We start from the raw sequence: 21636 nt of genomic DNA on the forward strand, positions 1-21636 counted from the left end.
CCCTTCAAGTCAGTACTTTTGTATCCTTTAGATAAATACCTACTAGTGCAATTGCTGGGTTTAACTTTTTGAGGAACCTCTATACTGTTCAGAGTGGCTGCACCAGTTTGCATTCCCACCAACAGTGTAAGAGGGTTCCCCTTTCTCCACATCCTCATATGTGGCCAATGATTTAATCTCACATGTCTACATAGTGAAATCTTGATATTAAAATCCCTAAACAGCAAGGCTCAGGGAGCTTCCTGGTTAGTGAACATGTGTACTGACAGGGTGGCTCACCCTAACTCCACAAGGACAGAAACTCCTGTAGTTGGAACCCTTTCCAACCTATCCAATATACCTCTTCATCTGGCTGTTCATTTGTATCTTTTATAATAAAATCGTAATCATAGGTATAACACTTTCATTAGTTCTGTGAGTTCTTCTAGCAAATTATTAAACCTGTGAGAATCCCCACATTTGTAGCCAGCCAGGCAAAGTATGTGTGGCTTTGAGACCCTCGGGACTTGTGGCTATACTCTGAAATTTATGGAGTCTTGTGGGACTGAGTCCCTTAACTTGTAGGGTCTTCACTGATTCTGAGTAGTTAATGTCAGAATTGAACTGAATTGTAGGTACCCTGTTGGTATCAAAGACCTGAATCAGAGCAACCCATCAACCAAACGAATTTACACTTAAAGACACTCAACCCGGGGCACCTCGGTGGCTCAGTTGGTTGAGCAGTTGACTCCTGGTTTTGGCTCAGATCATGATCTTGGGGTCCTGGGATCAAGCCCCGTGTCAGGCTCTACACTTGGTTAGGAGTCTGCTTGTAGACTGTCTCTCACCTTCTCCCGCTGCTCCTCGCCCAGCTTGCTCTCTCTCTAAAATCAATCAATCAATCAATCAATCAATCTTAAATAAAAAATACGAAACACTCAACCCAACAAAAGTAGAATATAGATTCTTTTCAAATGCACATCAAACATACACCATAAGAGACCATGTCATGTCTTAGGTCACAAAAAAAACCTTAACAAATTTTAATGAAATTAAAATTGGCTTCTATAATTTGGCTATTGTAGATAATGCTGCACCAAACATAGGGGTGCATGTATCCCTTTGAATTAGTGTTTTTGTATTTTGGGGGTACCCAGTAGTGCATTTGTTGGATTATAGGGTAGTTCTATTTTTAACTTTTTGAGGAACCTCCATACTGTATTCCACAGTGGCTGCATCAATTTGCATTCCCACCAACAGTGCAGGACGGTTCCTTTTTCTCTACATCCTCACCCGCACTTGATGAGAATTAAACTACCATTTAAAGAGTGAGGAGATCTGGAACAGGAGTGGGCATCCCTTTGCTTTTAAACCTACGTATATCATTATTTTTGAAGTGAGTTTCTTATAGATATCATGTTCATCTTGATAATCTCTGTCTTTGAGATGGTGTGTTTAGGTCATTTATATTTGAAGTGATTACAGATACATTTGGATTTAGGTCAACCAGTTTATTATTTGTTTTATATTTATGCCCACTTTTCATTCTTGTATTTCTCCTTTTTCTTACCTTCTTTTGAATTAACATGTTTTTGTATTCTACTTTATTTCATCTTTTTTGCTGTTGATTATATCTTTTTGTATAGTTTTTTACAATATGCTTGCTTAATTTTTTAGAACCTACTAGAATTTTTATATTGCCCCTCCAAGTGGATTGCAGAAACATAGTCACCATTATATGGGTCTCTTTATCATTCCACCTTTTGTTATAATAGTCTTATGAGTTACATCTATATACATTGAAAATCCTCTCAGACAGTGTTATAGGTTTTGCTCTTAATTGTCATTTAATTTTCAAGCATTTTTTAAAGAATTCAAGAGAAGATTAGCTTATCACATTTACTTAGATTTGTCTTCTTCCTTCATTCCTGTTACTTCAAGCTCCTTTCTGTTATAATTTCCCTTTTCTCAGGAGAAATTTATTTGGTAATTTTTTTCATAGCAGCTCTGCTCACAACACATAATCTTAATTTCACTTTATCTGAAAATGCCTTTAACCCTATAGGATATTTTCTCTGGATATGGAATTCTAGGTTGACAGTACATTAGTTTTAGTACTTAAAAATGTTTCCCTGCTTCTTGCTGGCTACCATCCACTATATAGAAGCAGCCCAAGTGTCCATTAAGATGAATGAAGAATATTTGGTGTGTATATATGTATATATACAATGGGACATATATATGTGTATATATACATATAGCGTGTATGTGTATATATACAATGGAATATATATACACACACAGCAAGTGTATATATGTATATATACAATGGAATATTGCTCAGCCATAAAAATGCATGAAATCTTGCCATTTGGAACAACATGGATGGAACTAGAAAGTATAATGCTAAGGGAAATAAGCCAGTCAGAGAAAGACAAATATCCTATGATTTCACTCATATGTGGAATTTAAGAAACAAAACAAATGAGCAAAAGAAACAAAAAAAGAAAGACAAACCAAGAAACAAACTTAACTGTAGAGAACAAACTGATCCGTATCAGAGGGGAGGTAGGTGGGGGAATTGGTTGAATAGGTGATGGGGATTAAGGAGTGCACTTGTCACGATGAACACTGGGTGATGTACGGAAGTGTTGAATCATATTGTACACCTGAAACTAGTATTACACTGTATGTTAACTAACTAGAATTTAAATAAAAACTTAAAAAAAAATTCATAGTCAATTGAATTGTTCCCCTGTAAGTGACATGTCATTTTTCTCTCGCTGTTTTTAAGAGTTTTTCTTTGTGTTTAATTTTCAACAGTTTGGTTTTGATGTGTTTGGAAGTGGGATTTTTGTGTGTGTGTGGTTATCCTGTTAATTAACATTCTTCAGTGTGTTGTATGTCTTTCACAAAGTTTGAGTTTTAGCCATTACTTTAAAAATGTTTTTTCTGCCGTGTACCTTTTCCTTTCCTGATACAATTCTGATGACACAAATGTTAGAATTTTTGGTATTGTCTCACTGGTCCTTGGGGTCTGTGTTAATTTATAAATGTCTTTTCTGTTTTCAGATTTACCGACTTCTTCTTTTGGCACTTCCATTCTTCTATTGACTCCATCTAATGATGTTTAGAATTTTTCTTATTGTATTTTATTTCCATTTATTTATGTCTTCTTTTTCTTTACTGAGACTTTATGTATCTTTCTATTCATTTCTAGGATGTTCACCTCTACTTCTTGGAGCATTTTTATTATAACTATTTTAAACGTCTGATGGCTCCTGAATCTCTGTCATCTTAGCATTTGCATCCATTGGTTTTCCTTTTACATGTAATTGGGACTTCCCTGGTTCTTTGTACGCTTGGTAATTTTGGATTATATCCTCAACATTTAAAAAATTAGGATACTTAAGTTTTGTTTAAATTCTGTGAAGAATGTTGATATTTAAAATTTTAGCTATGCGCTTTTGTTCAGTTCGAAAGTTTTGACTAGCCTTCCATGTATTTTGGTTTTAATATTAGTTCAGTTTGCAAAGTCTTTGAAATCATATTCAGATGTGTCCCAAATGTGTACCTCTGAGTAGCAGTTTGGGATCTGGGAAGTGAGTCAGAAACTTGGTTCAGTTCTCAAAGTAAGTGTATGCTGTTTACTATCAGGTCTTTTAGAGATGCTTATATTGATCAGTGAGTCTAAGTATATTACTAGTCTCATCCATCTATTATTAAGTTCTAAATCAACCAACTTTTTACCTAAGAGTTTTGTTAATCATTGCCTCCATTATTCCATTAGGTTTTGCAAAGTGGTGGATTTTTAATTCTGTAATCATTATTCAGTTTCCTCAAAATACAATTAATACTACAGGACAGGCAGGAAAAATGCTTGGTTTATTTTCCTTTTATTTGTATTCAGAGTAATAAATTAGTGCTCTAGCAATTGTTCATATTGTCTAATGAGTTGTTTTTGAGTATTGTTATGAACTCATGGATTATTATGTGTTTTATGTTTCAGTTAATTGCAGTGTTATTTATTTATTTATTTACTTACTTACTTAATTTTTAAGTAGGCACCACACTGGGTGTGGAGTCCAACACGGGGTTTGAACTCACGACCCTGAGATCAAGACCTGAGCTGAGATCAAGAGTCAGCCGCTTAAGCGGCTTAGCCACCAGGTGCCCCAATTATTATTCTTTTGGATGTCCAATTTTCTTACCTTAAACCAGTGTGAGCCCCTACCATTTGGCTTCAGTGCCCTTTTGACTTGACTCCATCATCTTGGAGAAAGTTGGATTTTCTTTGAAGATAAGGAAACTTAAACATCAGAGTTCTTTGTTTGGGTAGGCTTCTTTCAAGGCTTTGGGACTAAGGCTTTAGTTATTGGCTATATTAGGTTTTGTAAAATTTGGAAAAGAAAGATTTTTTAGGGCCCAGCTTAATATAAACTTGAGGTCCCATAAAACCTGGATCTATTCCTAGTCTTTTCTATGTATATTCCCTGCTTTCGAGCATAGAGAGTTCTACAATCCTGGCCTGGTTTTAGAAGTAGTCATTTGTCCAAGGAGCTTTCTTTTTTTTTTTTCTTTTTATGAGGGAAATGATATTTGGTAACCTCAATCTGGATACTAAGGGATGCTTAATGCTATTGCCCTGTATTGCTTCTAGGATTTCTCAGTGTTTAGTTGTGAAGTATGTATTTAAATAACGATCATAACTTTTTTTTTTCATATTTTTTTCGTTGTGGGATTTCAGAATTTTTACATCTTTGACTTTTATATTTATATCTCTTTATGCTGAAAATGTTTATTCCTAGTGGCTTAATGTAATCACTTATTTGCTGTGTCCTGCAGTATACAGTAGTTTAAATAGTTAAAATAGTTTTAAAGTAACATAATTGATATTACTTCTAACGATATAACTACTAAATTCAGATTTTTAAAAAAGGTTTATTTATTTTAGAGAGAGAGAGCCCCTTCGTGTGTGTAAGTGGGGGGAGGGGCAGAGGGGGAGAATCTTAAGCAGACTCGGAGCTGAGTGCAGAGCCTGATGTGGGGCGTCAGTCTCACAACCCATGAGATCATGACCTGAGCTGAAACCAAGAGTCAGTCGCTTAACTGGCTGAGCCACCTAGGCGCCCCATTACTAAATGCAGTTTTAACATTTCTCTGTGGTTCTTTTGTTCCTTTAGATATATTGCACTAAAAATATATAATCAAAATACCATGTTTCAAAGCCACTTGTATTATTTTCTGTGTAATTATGCCTCAAACTTGGTATGCAGTGGGTTATTGGTTTCAGTATGTTTTAAATATTTAGAGGTTGCCCGCCCCATTTTTGGTATTTGGTTATTTTTTTCTTTGTAAATTTAATTTTGTCTTTTAATTGGCTTAAAGGAAGAGGCCCTTGCTCAATATCTGAACCAAATGCTAAATTTGTATCTCTTTGTGCAAGGGAGAGCTGTGAGGGTTCTAGTTCAGGGTTTGGTGAAGTGGGAGTGTTTAGGAAGTGGTTAAACTTTGTTATGCAAATGTGGTTATGGAATGTCGCTGTTACTACTGATTGACTTTCTGAAGTGTGGTCACTCATTTGTAGCTATTATTGATAGACTGGGATGACTTTAAAGCTGGCTCTGATGCCTACTGTTGGGTTGGTCCTTTCTTGAATTTGGAGTATAAGAATTTTTTTTTTCTCATGTAAAGCAATGATTTTGTCTTAATTTGTTTTTTAAAGATTTATTTATTGGGCTGCCTGGGTGGCTCGGTTAGGCATGATCAGGTCATGATCTCGGGGTCCTGGGATCAAGTCCCACGTTGGGCTCTCTGCTTGGCGGGGAGTCTGCTTCTCCCTCTCTCTGCTTCCCTCTCTCTCTCTCTCTCTCAAATAAATAAACAAAATCTTTAAAAAAAAATAAATAAAGATTTATTATAATACATTGTATATTATAAAGGTTAGAGAGAATCTCAAGCAGGCTCCATGCCCAGCATGGAGCCCGACATGGGGCTTGATCTCACGGCTCTGAGATTGTGACCTGAGATGAAACTAAGAGTTGGACAATTAGCAGACCGAGCCACCTAGGTGCCCCAGTGATTTTGTTTAAAATCAAAACTATTGTACAAAATAGATTCACAGAAGTCTTATCTCTTCTATCCTTAACCAATTCTTATCCCTTCTATATTGTTTTCTCCTTTCTTTTGAGAAAAGGTTGGCAAACAACAGCTTGCAGGACAGATTTGGCTTACTGAGCTCTTTTTGTAAATAATGTTTTGTCATGGCCATACTCATTTGTTTACATATCATCTATAACTTCATTTGTGTTGTAACGGCAGAGTTGAATAGGTATGACAAAAATTATATGGCTTGAAAAGACTGTAATATTTACTGTCTGGCCCTTTACCAACAAAACACTGACCTCTGTCATAGAAAATCATTTTAATCATTTTTTGGCTTATCTTTTTTTCTTTTTTCTAAAAATAAAAGGAAATAACAAGTTTAACATTTACCTTCCTTTTATACAAAAGGTAGCATACTGTAAACACTTTACTGCATCTTGCTTTTTTTCACTTAATATCCTGAAAATCACTTTATCAGTATCTCTCTTATTCCTGGACTAGTACTCCATTGCATAGATGAACCATTTTATATTCACCTAACCCCCTATTGATGGAGTGTTAGGTTTTTTTCTAGTCTCATTTTTTTAAGTAGTGTTATAGTAAAAAGCTTTGTGAAAAAGACATTACACATTTTTCATCATGATATCTTTGGAATAGATTCCTTGAAGTGAAATTGCTGGATTAGAGTTTAAATGTATATTATCATGCTGGATGTTACCAGTTTTCCCCACCATGGGCCCATACCATCCTTTCCGTTTCCCTTCCCCCCTTCTTCCCTTTCCCTCATTTCCACCTTCTCCCCTTTCTGCTTCCCCCACCTTTTCTTTCCCCCCCTTCCCCTTCTTCCCTTTCCTTCTTCCCTGTGGTAAAGAATACATAACATAAAATTTACCATCTTAATCATTTTTAAGTGTACATATCACTAGTGTTAAGTACATTCACATTGTTGTAAATCAGATATCCAGAACTCTTTCATCTTGGAAAACTGAAATTCTGTTCCCATTGAACAACTCCCCCTTTTTCCCTCCCCTCCGGCCCCTAGTAACCACCATTCTACTTTTTGTTTCCATGATTTTGACTACTTTAAATACTTCATATAAGTAGGCCCATAGAATATTTGCCCTTTAGTGACTGGCCTGTTTCACTCGGCATAATGTTCTCAAGGTTCATTCATGTTGTAGCGTGTCAGAATTTCCTTCTTTTTTAAGGCTGAATAATATTCCATTGTATGTATATACCAATTTTATGTGTATGCCTAGCAATATTCAGAGCAGTATTTCAAATAGCAATTCTCTGTTCAAAGAGAATATTTCTTACTCACTTAGCAAATACAGTGTGTTCTCTTCAAGCTACCCAGGTATGATCTCTGCTATCATGGGTAAGGTTTTTTGGGTTTTTTTAGGGAAGGGGGAGATGGGGTGGAGTAGAGGGAGAGAAGGAATCTTAAGCAGGCTGTGCACCCAGCATGGAGCCCGACTTAGGGCTGGATCTCACAACTCCAAGATCATGACCTGAGCTGAAATCAAGATTTGTTCACTTAACCGACTGAGCCACCCCGGCACCCCAGGAAATAGTGATTTTCTAATTCTATCAGTTCTTCTAGCATTTATTATCTGTGATTATTCTCTGAGGAAAAATTTATCTCCTTGGTTTCCACAAAATACTGTTCATACCGGAAAGGCGTGATAAATCCATGAGTCTTTGTTTCTTTTTATTTTTTTTTAAAGATTTTATTTATTTATGTAACAGAGAGACAGCCAATGAGAGAGGGAACACAGCAGGGGAGTGGGAGAGGAAGAAGCAGGCTCCCAGTGGAGGAGCCCGATGTGGGACTCGATCCTGGAACGCTGGGATCACGCTCTGAGCCAAAGGCAGTTGCTTAACGACTGCGCTACCCAGGCGCCCCCAATTCTTTGTTTCTTTATCAATGTTCAGAATAGTGAGTTGTACCCTAGCAACTTCCAAAGGTTGACCAAAGAGGAATTTTTTTTTCTTTTTTGAGTGTTGTTATGAACTTATGGGTGTCTATATTTTTGATATTTTCCAGTCATTGCAGTCACCATTCTTACATGTGTTCAAATGAGAAATTTGGCAAATGAGAAATCTTTCACCTGTCTCTGATTTCCTTTTGACTTGCCTGTAGTAGAATTGTTAATGTTTTGCTTTCTGATTTGATGTCCCAAGTTCATTGTGTATAATTTCCTATGCCAGACCTGGAATAAGCTATTTCTCCAAGGAGCCTGATTTCTTTTCTTTTTTTTCATTATTTTAAATTTTTATAATTTTTTAATTTTTTATTATGTTAAATTAGCCAACGTATAATACATCATTAGTTTTTGATGTAGTGTTCAATGATTCATTAGTTACGTATAACACACAGTGCTCACCACCACACGTACCCTCCTTAATACCCATCACTCAGCTACCCCATCCCTCCACCCCCTCCCTTCTGAAACCCTCAGTTTGTTTCCTAGAGTTCAGAACCTTTCATCATTTGTCTCCCTCTCTGATTTCTTCCCATTCAGTTTTCCCTCCCTTCCCCTGTGGTCCTCTGCACTATTCCTTATGTTTCACATATGAGTGAAACCATATGACAATTGTCTTTCTCTGCTTGATTTATTTCACTTAGCATAATCCCCTCCAGCTCCATCCATGTTGATGCAAATGGTGAGTATTCATCCTTTCTGATGGCTGAGTAATATTCTATTGTATATATGAACCACGTCTTCTTTATCCATTCATCTGTTGAAGGGCATCTCAGCTCCTTCCACAGTTGGTCTGTTGTGGATGTTGCTGCTATGAACGTTGGGGTGCCCGTGCTCCTTCTTGTCTCTACGTCTGTATCTTTGGGATAAATACCTAGTAGTACAATTGCTGGGTCGTAGGGTAGCTCTATTTTTAACGTCTTGAGGAACATCCATACTGTTTTCCAGAGTCGCTGTACCAGCTTGCATTCCCACCAACAGTGTAATGGCGTTCCACTTTCTCCACATCCTTGCCAACCTTGTTGTTTCCTGTCTTGTTAATTTTTGTCATTCTAACTGGTGTAAGATGGTATCTCACTGTGGTTTTGGTTTGTATTTCCCTGATGGAGCCTGATTTCTTCTAGTGGGAAATGATGTTTAAAGTCCACAGTCTGAAGACAGGGATATTCATTGCTACTGGGTTATCATTGCTTTTAGGCCTTTTCAGGCCATTCCTCATGCCAAATCTTTTATCATAATTTCTTGATTGTCTGATACTTGTTACATGGTTCCTAGGGGCATTTCCTGGGAACAGTGTTTTTTGAATTCTGTGTTTCGTAAAAATTTGTTTCCTTTAACCATGAAAGTTAGTTTGACTGTATAGAATATCCTTGGCTTACATTTTATTTCTTTGGGCATTTAAATATATAATTTCATTGTCTGCTGGTGTACACTGTTTGTGCCAATGTCTGTTGTCAGTCAGTGCCAATATCTTTTTTTCTTTCCCTTCAAAGTAATTTGGAATATCTGCACAGATGCCAATGAAATTTTTTTCCCCTTAAAATCCAGTAGTTTTATGAGACTGTGTGTTGATGTTGATTTTCTGAGTTGTTTTCCCAGGTATGTGGTATACGATTTCAATATGCAGATTTAGCCTTTTTTTTTTTTAATTTCCAGAAATTTATTGAATTATAGTGGCTAGTATTTATCCTATTTCATAGCATGGGTTTTCTTTTGGAGGCCTCCTAGAATATCTATTTTGTATTTACTTTGCCTTTTATTTATCACTTTTACTTTTAAATTTCTTTTTAATTTTTTTTTTCATTATTCTTTCTTTTTTCCTCCTTATTTGTATGGTGTCTTCTCTCACATCTCTTCTAGTTGAGTCTTCATTTCTGGTCCTTTTCAGAGTTAGCTCAGATTTCTTTTTATGTCTTCCTGTTGTCTAGCCTTCTCATTAAGGGCTTTTCTAATTCTGAGTTATGTTGTTTTAAAGCTTTTTAAAAAAAGGTTCCTTTAGTTTGTTCTGTAACGTAAAGTTATAGTTTTCATCTCCTTTAGGCCAGATTTTTCTGCTCTATTTTCAGTTTTTATAGGTATGCTATTCATATTACTATTATCTTTTTCTTAAAGTATTGTTGTATTGGAATTGATCAACTGCTCTTTTCTGTGGCTCATGTTTATTTTCTGTGCACTTTGAATGCATTATGTACAATATGTAATATTAAAATTTTATTAGTTCTAGGTGATGTTAAGCTTTAAGTTACAACCTATTAAACTATAAGCTGTTGTAAGTAAGTTAGGTACCCTGTCTTTTTCTTTAGGAATATGTTGTAGTTAGGACAGTCGTCTGTCTTGGTCAATTGCTACTGACACCATGCTTGCTCTATAGTCTAGCAATCTCAGTGATTGAAATTATATCTGTATTGTAGCATAATGTCTTTGTAATGTCTAGCTATTTCATGGGCATCCTTAGTAGAAAGAAAGATAAGTACTTTTTTTTTATATGCATTAAACAGATTTTGAAACTGAGTTTTGGGGGGGTTTACCTCCTTTCCAACAAAGCAACTTAATTAATGTATAGAATTAGTAGTGCTACTTGGCCCTGGAATGTTTGTGTTATTTAATGAGCCCTGATATGTTGCCACTGTTTTTTTGTTTTGTTTTGTTTTAGGTTAAATGGAAACCATCCTTGGGAGCTGGATGCCTGTGTAGCCGTTTTATTACATCAGTGAATTGCAATGAGTGGAGGAGGAGAGCAGCCGGACATTCTCAGTGTTGGGATCCTGGTCAAAGAAAGATGGAAAGTGGTGGGTACACATCTTAGAGAGAAAGAGAGTGAGAGAACATATCAGGAGATAATTTTTGGTATCTTGATAAAAGTAGGATTTCCACAGACAATAATACATATATTGCTTATATGCCTAGAGCATATTTTCAGTTGTATTCCTGTGATTAAGTCCTGTTTATACCATAATTCTTGCTTTATATAGTAGTAAATCTTCCTAACCTCTGACAACTACTATTGAGTAAGGTTAATAAAAGTGTACTTAGGGAGAGACAAACCAACAAAAAAAATTTTGAACAATGAACTTCTCTTTTTAAAAATTTTTGAACTATTAAATTGTAAGCATACCTAAAAATGTGAGACTGATTTAATGAACCTTTATGTACTCATGCCCCAGCTTAAACAGTTATCATTTTATAGTCAATCTTGTTTTCTCTTTAACCTCCCTCTCAGAATATTTTGAAGCAAATCTTTTACCTTAACATTTCTTCTGTATGTACTTCAGTTATGGATCTCTAAGGATAAAAATTCTTTAAAAACGAATCATATTGGGGCGCCTGGGTGGCTCAGTTGTTAATCGTCTGCCTTTGGCTCAGGGCGTGATCCCAGCGTTATGGGATCGAGCCCCACATCAGGCTTCTCCGCTGGGAGCCTGCTTCTTCCTCTCCCACTCCCCCGCTTGTGTTCCCTCTCTCGCTGTCTCTCTCTCGTCAAATAAATAAATAAAATCTTTAAAAAAATGTAATCATAATATTACCACACCTAAAAAAGTAATAATTTTTTAATATCATTAAGTATCCTTCAATTTTCACATTTCCCCTATTGTAAATTATTTTTAATGGTTTAAATCATATCCAAGTAAAGCCTGGATATTGCAGTTGGTTGACATCACTTAAGTTTCTTTTAATTTCTAGACTTCTTTTCATCTTTCTTTTTTCCTTTCTGTTTTGTTGTTGTTGTTGTTGTTGTTGTTTTAAGACAGTAGGGCATTTGGCTGTACAATTTCCCATAGTTTGGATTTTTCTGATTTCTTCCATATAGTATTAACATGTTTCTCTGTCTCATGTGTTTCATGTAAATTGATATTTTTTTGTGGCTCAATTAAATCTGAGTTCAGGTTTGTTTATTGAGGTGGCTTTTTTTCATAAAGGGTATTGTGAACTGTCAGTAGGAGGCGCATACGTAATGTCTTATTACCAGTTAAAACATTGTGTGTCCCATTGCCCATTATCATTTTAGCACTATTGATCATCATTGGCTAGGTCTATTAATTGCAGATTGTGACATTCTGTCATTCCTTCATTTTTGTACATCTACAAAGAGAAATTTTGTATCATCAGCTATTTGGTTACCCTGAGATACATTTTGATTAGGAAAACAGAATAAATACTTAATTCTTTTTCTTAATTTATCAGTTTTCAGAATAATGAATTGGCTCCCTAGTATTTTCCAAAACTGATCAATGAGATTTTTAAAAATATAAAGAGTTCATGGATTTAAACATATTTCATGTGTTTCAGTCAGTTGTCGTTATTATTCCTTATTGAGCCCCGAACTGTTTCATTTACTAGGGGACACCCTTCATGTTTTCTCTTGAGTCTTTTCAACGTGATCCTAATAACAGTCTTTTGAAGTCTTCCTTGCCCTAGACCTGGAATCTTGCATCTTTCCTGCTCTTAAGAACAATTTTTGTTTTAGATGTACTTAAATATATATTTTATTGCTACCCAGTCTTTTTTTAAAGTTTTGTTCCATTAGCGGGTTTAGCAAAGTTATTTTAATGGTTTCCTTACTCAATCACAGATTGGAAAAAGAAGATTCTTCCTTTAGAATTACAAATGTTGTGTTACAGTGTGTTACCAATTAGGCAAATCAGTAGACTTTGAAAATTTACTTGAGTAAATATAAGAAAAGAACCATGTTGTCATCATGGATTATGATAAGAAATTCCAACAGTTAGTAGTCTTTTATTTAAGTCAGGAATGAGTGTTGCTTTGGTGAGTGCTTTGTATTAAATGCTGTGATAAAATTTGGCTCTTTGTAGTAGACATATCAAAAGGTGACAAATGAAGCTACGTCTTGCATAGTTGCTCTCTCCTGATAATTAGACCTAATATATGTTTGGAACATGTACCCCAAATTTGGGATGCATAGTGGCATTTTAGTAAGAAATCACAGCCTCATTGTTACTGATGGTGTTTTGGTTATCTACCATTATGAACAAACTACCTCAAAACTTAGAGGCTTAAAACAATTTTTAATTTGCTTACAATTTTGTGAATTAGGAATTTGAGAAGAGTGCTTTGTCTCTTAACCACGTGGCACTTTCAGGATTGTGTGGGTTAGGGCATCCACTCCCAAATGGCTTGTTTGGTGACTTGGAGGTCCTTCGTTCCCTTACTCACCCCCACTTCATCCCTGGTAGCTTATTTTCTAGGACCTCAGGTCTGTGGCTTCTCCGGATGGTCAGACTTTTTACATGGTAGCTGGCTTTTGAGAGACAGGAAACAGAAGCTACAAAGTTGTTAAGGACTATTCTCAGGGCTGGTGCAGAATTACTGTACTGTGTTCTGTTGGTCAAAGCAGTCACAAGATTTACCCAGGTTTAAGGGGGTGGGGAATGGACTCTGCCTCTTGATTGATGAGTGGCAAGGTCACACTGAAGAAGAGCAAAAGGAGTGTTTGATATTGTTGTGATCATCTTTGGGAAAGAAAGTCTGCCACTTACCTCTATACTTTCCCTAATCTGCATACCCCCATCATACTAAATTGTCTCTAGCTCTTTACCTTATAAGCATTGATGATGTCTTAGTGCTTTGTCAAGCTCAGTAAAAAATACTGATGTTCCACTATTGTGAAATGACATAGGAATAGACCAAGGAGCAAAATGATTACTTTGGTGTAGATTTTTTGTTCTGTCTTTTGGTAAGGTTTTTTTGTGAGGTAAACATGAAGCCGCCTTCACCACGGACTGTAATTTTAAAGATGTCCGTTTTGTACTGTTGATGAGTTTTTGAAGTTACGCTAGGCTTTGTTTAATGGACAAATGTTAAGAATCATAAGTATCGCTCAGGGCCCAACAAAAAACTATTTAACTGAAATGAAGTTCTGGAACTTCATTTTAATCCTGAATTCATACTGGAGCTCCTCGTGGTATCTCTTCCCATCACCCAACTGGAATAAAGGATTATAGCTCTTATATACAAAACATTGAATAGTTATTTAGCAATAATTATGTAGTTACCACTTAGCCACTCGCTATAGGGGAAACAAGAAAATAGAAAGGAGTGGCTCTCTCTGAAGAAGCTTAGTTTCACTGTAGGGGGCTAGGACATTGATAGTGGAAAGTTAAAAAACAGCACAGTGTAGTAATATAAGTGATACCTGAGGTGTTTAGCCTAGTAAAATGATTAATTAAATGATTAAGCAAATAATACCTATAGAAATTAAGATTTCTGTCTCATGTACTGATTTCTCTCTGAGAGAAATGCCTGGAGGCAGTAATCAGTGCAGACACAGTGTTAAAAGAAGTAGAACTTCAAGTGAGTCCTCTGGGGTGGTTAGGGTTTAGGACCATGTGCTTCTAGTGATGACTTCCTGCATTGTATTCCATCCTAGATGTTTGATAATGTGGAAAAGAGAAGACTTTTAGGAAATGGAAGAAGGCTAATTCCATGCTGTATCTAACTTGAAGTATATTACCCATCTTGGTGCTCGTAGCTCTGTAGGTTCCGTTGTCAGTGTCAGTGACACTTTGTCTGATACTCAGACAAAGATCCTGGTAGCCCCCCCCCCCATAAGCAAACACATTTTATCAGGAAGGATGTTAAGTGTTGGTTGAAAGTGTTTTATTTGGTTAGAGTTAGTATTTGAGCATATAGTTATATAGCAAACTCTGGGATAGCTTAGAACAGGAGTTTTCTGTCTCTTCTTTGGAGCTGGTTCCATGCCTCAGAGAGGAGGGTAAGTGGTGCTCTGGTTGCCCCACTCCCACCTCCCCACATACACATCTCAGCTGGGTTCCAGATAAGATTTCAATTGGCAAAAAGATTTCATGGTTTAAAAAGTCTTCAAATGATTGCCTTAGAAGTAAAATAACATATCTGGTTGTTGAGGGTCATTTGTGGGAAGTGAAACTTTGAGATACTGTGCTTTTTTGTGAAATTTTGGTGCTGGCTGTAGACTAAATTTTAAAATTGCTTCTGGCTAATACAATTTCGTTACCTTTTGTGGGCAAAACTGTGGGAAAAGGTTTTGATGCTATTTCTAGGCATTTGTTTTCTTCTTGGCATATGTATAATTAATTTAACAATATTGAGATCTTTTATTCTCAAATAGGGATAGTAAAATTATTATTTTTTTAATGTAAGAGATGAATTGATTTCCAATTAGAATATTCTAGTAACTGTACGTATGTATGTTCTTATTTCTTGTGCAGTTGAGGAAGATTGGGGGTGGGGGCTTTGGAGAAATTTACGATGCCTTGGACATGCTCACCAGGGAAAATGTTGCACTGAAGGTAGAATCAGCTCAACAACCAAAACAAGTTCTGAAAATGGAGGTGGCTGTATTGAAAAAACTACAAGGTAAGCTGCTTTGTACGACATACCAGACAATGTAGAACTTGTTGTTATCTTTCTGAACCTCCTTACGTCCTCTAGTAACTGAATAATCAGGGGTCAGTTCAGTATAAACAATGCTTAGCATTTTTCTTTTTGAAATTTTATCACTAGCTAGTAGTAGTAGAACAATGAATTATTTAGGTTAATTGGACTGTGGGAATTCTTTCTCATGGTGAGTAAGGATGAGCGAGTGAATTAGCTGAAACATTCTGCTTTAGAAAGTGCTTTTATAAGTCTGTTATAGTAAAACATTTGCCTTCTTTTTTTTAAACCACTAAACATGAATACCTCTGAGTTTGTTTCTACCCATGTTATTGGAGGTAAATATGCTTTACCTCCACATCACATGAAGAAGCTGCCTTCAAATCACACCGCAGGGTAGGTTAAAAATAATAGTATTTGTTATGTGATTTCATCAACTTCAGTTTCATTGAACTTGTTCTGGCCATGCTGTCACTTCTGAGATCTGTTTTACTATTTGGGTTCCTATTTTTACTACAAAGATAAATGACTTTTTTTGACTTTAATCCAGTGATGTAAAACCCTGATGATATTGCTAGTTTGTATTCATCTTTGTATTTTCAGTTTAATGATATAATCTGATATTCCTCATATTTAAATGTTTTATCTGAATCAAAATTAAATGGGGTAATTAGCACATTAAATAATCTTGTTACGTTCTTGAAGGTTTGATATTATTGTGGAACATTCATTAACATTAAAGAAATTTAATACTAACGTAGAGCAAAAGAAGTTGCTGGAATGAGTAGAAATAACTGTGGTTGGTAGAAATAGCAAGCACAAAATGCTGTGTAGCCTGGGACCTTCAAATTCATAGCTGTGTAGTCTCTAGGGTGAATGTGCTCTCTTTATGAATTCCTAATGTTTGGAATTCTAGTAAAGTAGTTTGTGTTAAGTTGATGAAATGTGTATTATATATTCTGGCAATGTCTGTTCTTTTTATCATTGTCCTTTGCCTAAGCTTTCTCATTATCCAGGTTTCTCTACCAGTTGACTCATTTGATTAGAGCCTGATGCTAATAAAATTATAGATGTGTTTAATAGTTATTTTTAGCCCAAACTTAGGTTTCCCAAAACATGGGAAATTAGGAAGGCAGTGGATCAACACCTGTTGTCACTACTAGAAAAAAATGTAACTGGAAAAGGAAGAATAGGGGAAAAGATGGCACTTTCTTTTTTTTCCACCTTTTCACCTTACTCCCTGTTTCTTTGGAGCTGTTCTCAGCTCAGTCATGTAGGGGCCACAAATAGGTGCAGCTGGAGCTACCAGTTCCTGGTTTGCACAGATCCTAGGAGATCTGTTTGACTCTCAGACGAGCCCAAAAAGGATATGTCAGCATCAGGGTGGCCTGGAGCATGCCACTTCATCTTTCTCCTACTTGGCCTTGAGGAGATGCTTCCAGGTGAGGCAGGATACAGCTCTGTAGCCCTTTCTGTAGGTTCTCTTGCCCATTTTGGCCACATTTTACTGAGGATTCTATGGGATAAAGCTTGAAGATAACTTTAGTACCTTTTAATGGATGAATTGGGAGACCCTAGGATGCTAAGTCTCTCCTTTCCTTATATTTTATCTTTCATACTGTTAACTAAAATGTTTCTCCTATCCGCTTATAACGACATCCTAGTCCTCAGAACTCTTCAAACAGACAGGTTTTTATCTTCTGGTCTGTATTTCTTCTTCTTTTTCCTTTTTTTTTTTTAATTTAATTTTAATTCCATGGTCTGTATTTCAGTGAGGCAACCCTTGACTCTTTTCTTGGCTTCCTAACTTAATGCCTTCTGCGTATTTAATGTCTCACAACTTATTTTGGTTGAGGGTGCTTGAGAATCTGGGCCTTTCTGAGAACATTTTATGGGGCTGACTTATACTTGCCTTCCTTTTGAGATAATGACTTCTTACTCACTGACCCCAATAAAAAGGCTTAGTGTCTAAGGGGAAGATACATAACCAGAGGCTAACCCTTTAAAGGATTGGTTGGTTTTAAACTGATCGTCAGGGGTGCCTGGATGGCTCAATCGATTAAGCATCAAACTCTTGGTTTTTGCTCAGGTTGTGATCTCAGGGTCAGCTCTCTCCCTCTCCCTCTGCCCCTCCCCCCTATGCATGCAAGCTCACATGCATGCTCGTTCTCTCTCAAATCTTTAAATTGTTGCTCAGTTTTTGATAGGTGATATAAAGATTTGTTTCTTTACAAGATAAAAAGATATTTTATGATGAATTTAGCCAGAACCCTAAGTTTTGTTCTTTGTAATAAATCAGTTCCCCTTTTCAAAGTTCTCACAGTGTTTTTTCCTGGATTTCCTCAGTTCTCAATTTTCTTTCAGTCTTTCTTGTACTTGCTAACTTTAGATTTCCTCGGCTCATGCTTAACTCTGATTACTAGTGTAATCCTTTCTCATCGGCTCTGAAGTGTGAAGGCCTTAGCATTTTACCCCATGTTTTCTTCTAAATGACTTTCCCCTGTGCTGCTACCTCAGATTACTCTCATTTCACAGCTCTCTGAACCACTCTGGATGTATCCTACAATTCTCTATTGAATCAAGTTAGACTCCTGAATTGTACTTGGTTTTAACGAATGTGTTTGAATGTGTTAGTCACTACTGAAGGAAACAAACCATAAAGAGACTCTTAAATACAGGGAACAAATGGGGTTGCTGGAGGGGAGGTGGGTGGGGGGATGGGGTAATTGGGTGATGGGCACTAAGGAGGGCACTTAATGTAATGAGCACTGGGTGTTATATGCAACTGATGAATCACTAAATTCTATCCTGAAACTAATACTACACTATATGTGAACTAACTTGAATTTACATAAAATCTTAAAAGAGAAAAAAAAAAAACCAAACAACTAAACCATCTGTCTATAGGCCTGTTAGGTAGTTCTTTTCCTACACTTAGTTATTATTCTCTAAAGTATCCCTAGTACGTAGAACCACAAAACATAATAAGCTTTTCTTTTTATTATTTATCTCTATATAACCATTTATTTGTGTTTCCTCCTCGTCTCCGTTTGGACTATACTGTCTTCATACCTTTGTCTTTCAGTTCATTTGCTTTGAAACTTGGAGCAAAGGGGATAATTGCCTCCCTAGGCTGTTAGATTCTTTTTTTCTTTCTTGTCTCCCATCTTCAATAAATGTTTTATGGTGATATTCTGGTTCTCTTCACTTCTTCATTTTAATGAGCTCTTGAGCTCTATCTCACCACACCACTATTTTTTGTCTTTTTAATAAATACAGTTTTATTTACAGTGCTGGTCTAAGAGGAAAAAAAACTTCTGTCTCATGATTTCAAACTGATTACTAGTAATTCTGCAGTACCTGAGGAACCTACCATCAATGCTGTTTACAACGTTCTTTCTTTTTTTTTTTTTTTAAGATTTTATTTATTTGACAGAGAGAGACAGCCAGTGAGAGAGAGAACACAAGAAGGGGGAGTGGGAGAGGAAGAAGCAGGCTCCCAGTGGAGGAGCCCAATGTGGGGCTTGATCCCAGAATGCCGGGATCATGCCCTGAACCGAAGGCAGACGCTTAATGACTGAGCCACCAGGTGCCCCTGTTTAAAAGATTCTTAACGAAATTTGATACATAGCTAGAATACTGCAGCAAGACAGGCAAATCTTAAATTTGCTATTTCCCCTAATTTTTAATTATGAAAAATTTTAAATATACACAAAAATGGAAATATGATATAAAGAACATTCTTTGTACCCAGTACTCAACTTCAGCTAGTTATCAGCACTTGGCCAGTCTTGTTGCAGCTGTATCTTACTCCTTTAACACTTTTTCCCACCTTGCTGGAGTATTTAAAAAGAAATGCTAAGTGGCTTCTGTGTCCTAGTGCTGTGTTGTCAGAAGCCCATGTGGTCCCTTAGCTGAGATGCCTAAGGAAACCCAGACCCAAGACCAGCTGATGGAGGAGAAGAATGTTGAGACATTCACCTTTCAGGTGGAAATTGCTCAGTTGATGTCCCTGTTCATCAACACTTTCTACTTGAATAAAGAGATCTTTCTGAGGGAACTTACTTCAGATTCATCAGATGCTTTGGACAAAATCCGATGTGAAAGCTTGACAGGTCCCATTAAGCTAGATTCTGAGAAAGAGCTGCACATTACTCTCGTTCCAAACAGCTAAGATTGAACCCTCACTATGGTGGATACCGTGATTGGCATGACCAAGGCCAATTTGGTCAGTAACCTTGGTACTGTCACCAGGTCTAGGACCAAAGTGTTCATGGGACCTTTGCAGGCTGGTGCATATTTCTATGATTGACCAGTTTGGTGCCTGTTTGGTTGCTGAGAAAGTGACCATGATCACCAAACATAATGACGATGAGCAGTATGCCTGGGAGTCTTCTGCAGGAGGATCGTTCACAGTTAGGACTGATACAGGTGAACCTATGGGTCATGGAACAGAGCTTATCCTGCATCTGAAAGAAGATGAGTACTTGGAGTAAAGAAGAATAGAGGTGATTGTGAAGAAACACTCCCAATTTATTGGCTATACCATTACTCTTTTTGTGGAGAAGGAACGTGATAAAGAAATCAGTGATGATGAGGCTGAAGAAAAGGAGGAGAAAGAGGAAGAAGAAAAGGAAGAAAAGGAGTCTGATGACAAACCTGAAATAGATGTTGGTTCTGATGAGGATAGGAAGAAAAGAAGGATGGTGACAAGAAAAAGAAAAAGATCGAGGAGAAGTACATTGGTCAAGAAGAACTGAACAAGACTAATAAATCTATTTGGACCAGAAATCCTGATGATATTACTAATGGAGAATATGGATAATTTTATAAGAGCTTGACCAGTGAGTGGGAAGATCACTTAGAAGTGAAGCATTTTTCAGGGGCACCTGGGTGGTGCAGTTGTTAAGCGTCTGCCTTCGGCTCAGGGCGTGATCCCAGGGTCCTGGGATCAAGCCCCACATCAGGCTTCTCCACTAGGAGCCTGCTTCTTCCTCTCCCACTCCCCCTGTTTGTGTTCCCTCTCTCGCTGGCTGTCTCTGTCAAATAAATAAATAAAATCTTTAAAAAAAAAAAGTGAAGCATTTTTCAGCTGAAGGACAGTTGGAATTCAGAGCCCTTCTTTTTGTCCCAAGATGTACTTCCTTTGATCTATTTGAAAACAAAGAAAAAGAACAACATTAAGTTATATGTTCTCAGAGTTTTCATCATGGATAACTGCAAGGAGCTAATCCCTGAATATCTGAATTTCATTAGAGGTGTGGTGGACTCTGAGGATCTTCCTTTAAATATTTCCCATGAAATGTTGTAGCAAAGCAAAATTTTAAAGGTTATCAGAAAGAATTTGGTCAAAAGATGCTTAGAACTCTTCGCTGAACTGGCAGAAGACAGAACTACAAAAAGTTTTATGAGCAGTTCTTTTCTTTTCATTTTTTTAAAGTAGGCTCTACACTCAGCATGGAGCCCAACATGGGGCTTGAACTCATGACCCTGAGATCAAGACCTGAGCTGAGATCAAGAGTCAACGTTTAACTGACTGAGCCCCCAGGTGCCCCTATGAACATTTCGCTAAAATATTAAGCTTGGGGTGAGGGGTGCCTGGGTGGCTCAGTCATTTGAGCCTCTAACTCTTGATTTTGGCTCAGGTCACGATCTCAGGGTCATGGGATCAAAACTCAAGTCAGGGTCTGTGCTCAGCAGGGAGTCTGCTTGGGATTCTCTCTCCCTCTGCCCCTCTCCCATCTCCCCCCACAAAAATAAATAAATAAATTTAAAAAACATATTAAGTTTGAAATACATGAAGACTGCCGAAATTGGAAGAAGCTTTCAGAGCTGTTAAGATACTACACGTCTATTTCTGGTCATTACATGGTGTTTCTCAGGGACTGTTGCACCAGAATGAAAGAATACCAGAAGCATATCTATTACATCACAGGTGAGACCAAGGACCAAGTAGCAAATCTGGTCTTTGTGGAATGTCTTTGGAAGCATGGCCTGGAAGTGATCTATATGACAAGTACTGTGTCCAACAGCTGCAGGAATTTGAGGGGAAGACTTTAGTGTCTGTTATATAAAAGGGCTTGGAGCTTGCAGAAAATGAGAACGAGAAAAAGAAATAGGAAGAGGAAAAAACAAAGTTTGAAAACCTGTGCAAAATTCATGAAGGATATCTTGGACAAATAAGTAGATTTTGCAG

At 36.9% G+C, this 21636-nt stretch overlaps 1 protein-coding gene and 1 pseudogene across 8 annotated transcripts in view; both read left to right on the forward strand.

The window, feature by feature from the left end:
- TTBK2 (tau tubulin kinase 2) overlaps positions 1–21636 on the forward strand; it is a 141037-nt gene that overhangs the window by 16954 nt on the left and 102447 nt on the right. For 4 of the 8 annotated variants that reach the window (XR_004625697.1, XM_011227577.3, XM_034661069.1 and 1 more), the window contains exons 2-3: positions 10723–10858; positions 15275–15422. Coding sequence is in view for 4 of the 8 variants with exons in the window: in XM_011227577.3 (XP_011225879.1) it covers positions 10790–10858; positions 15275–15422 (217 nt within the window). In the remaining 4 variants the exon portion in view is untranslated. Of the gene's footprint in view, positions 1–10722; positions 10859–15274; positions 15423–21636 lie in introns of those variants that run through there. The other 4 variants (XM_011227579.3, XM_034661074.1, XM_034661071.1 and 1 more) reach the window with 3 other exon arrangements.
- On the forward strand, positions 18252–21050 carry LOC100476442 (annotated as a pseudogene).

This window comes from Ailuropoda melanoleuca, chromosome 5, assembly GCF_002007445.2.
Source record: "Ailuropoda melanoleuca isolate Jingjing chromosome 5, ASM200744v2, whole genome shotgun sequence".
Lineage (NCBI taxonomy): Eukaryota > Metazoa > Chordata > Mammalia > Carnivora > Ursidae > Ailuropoda > Ailuropoda melanoleuca.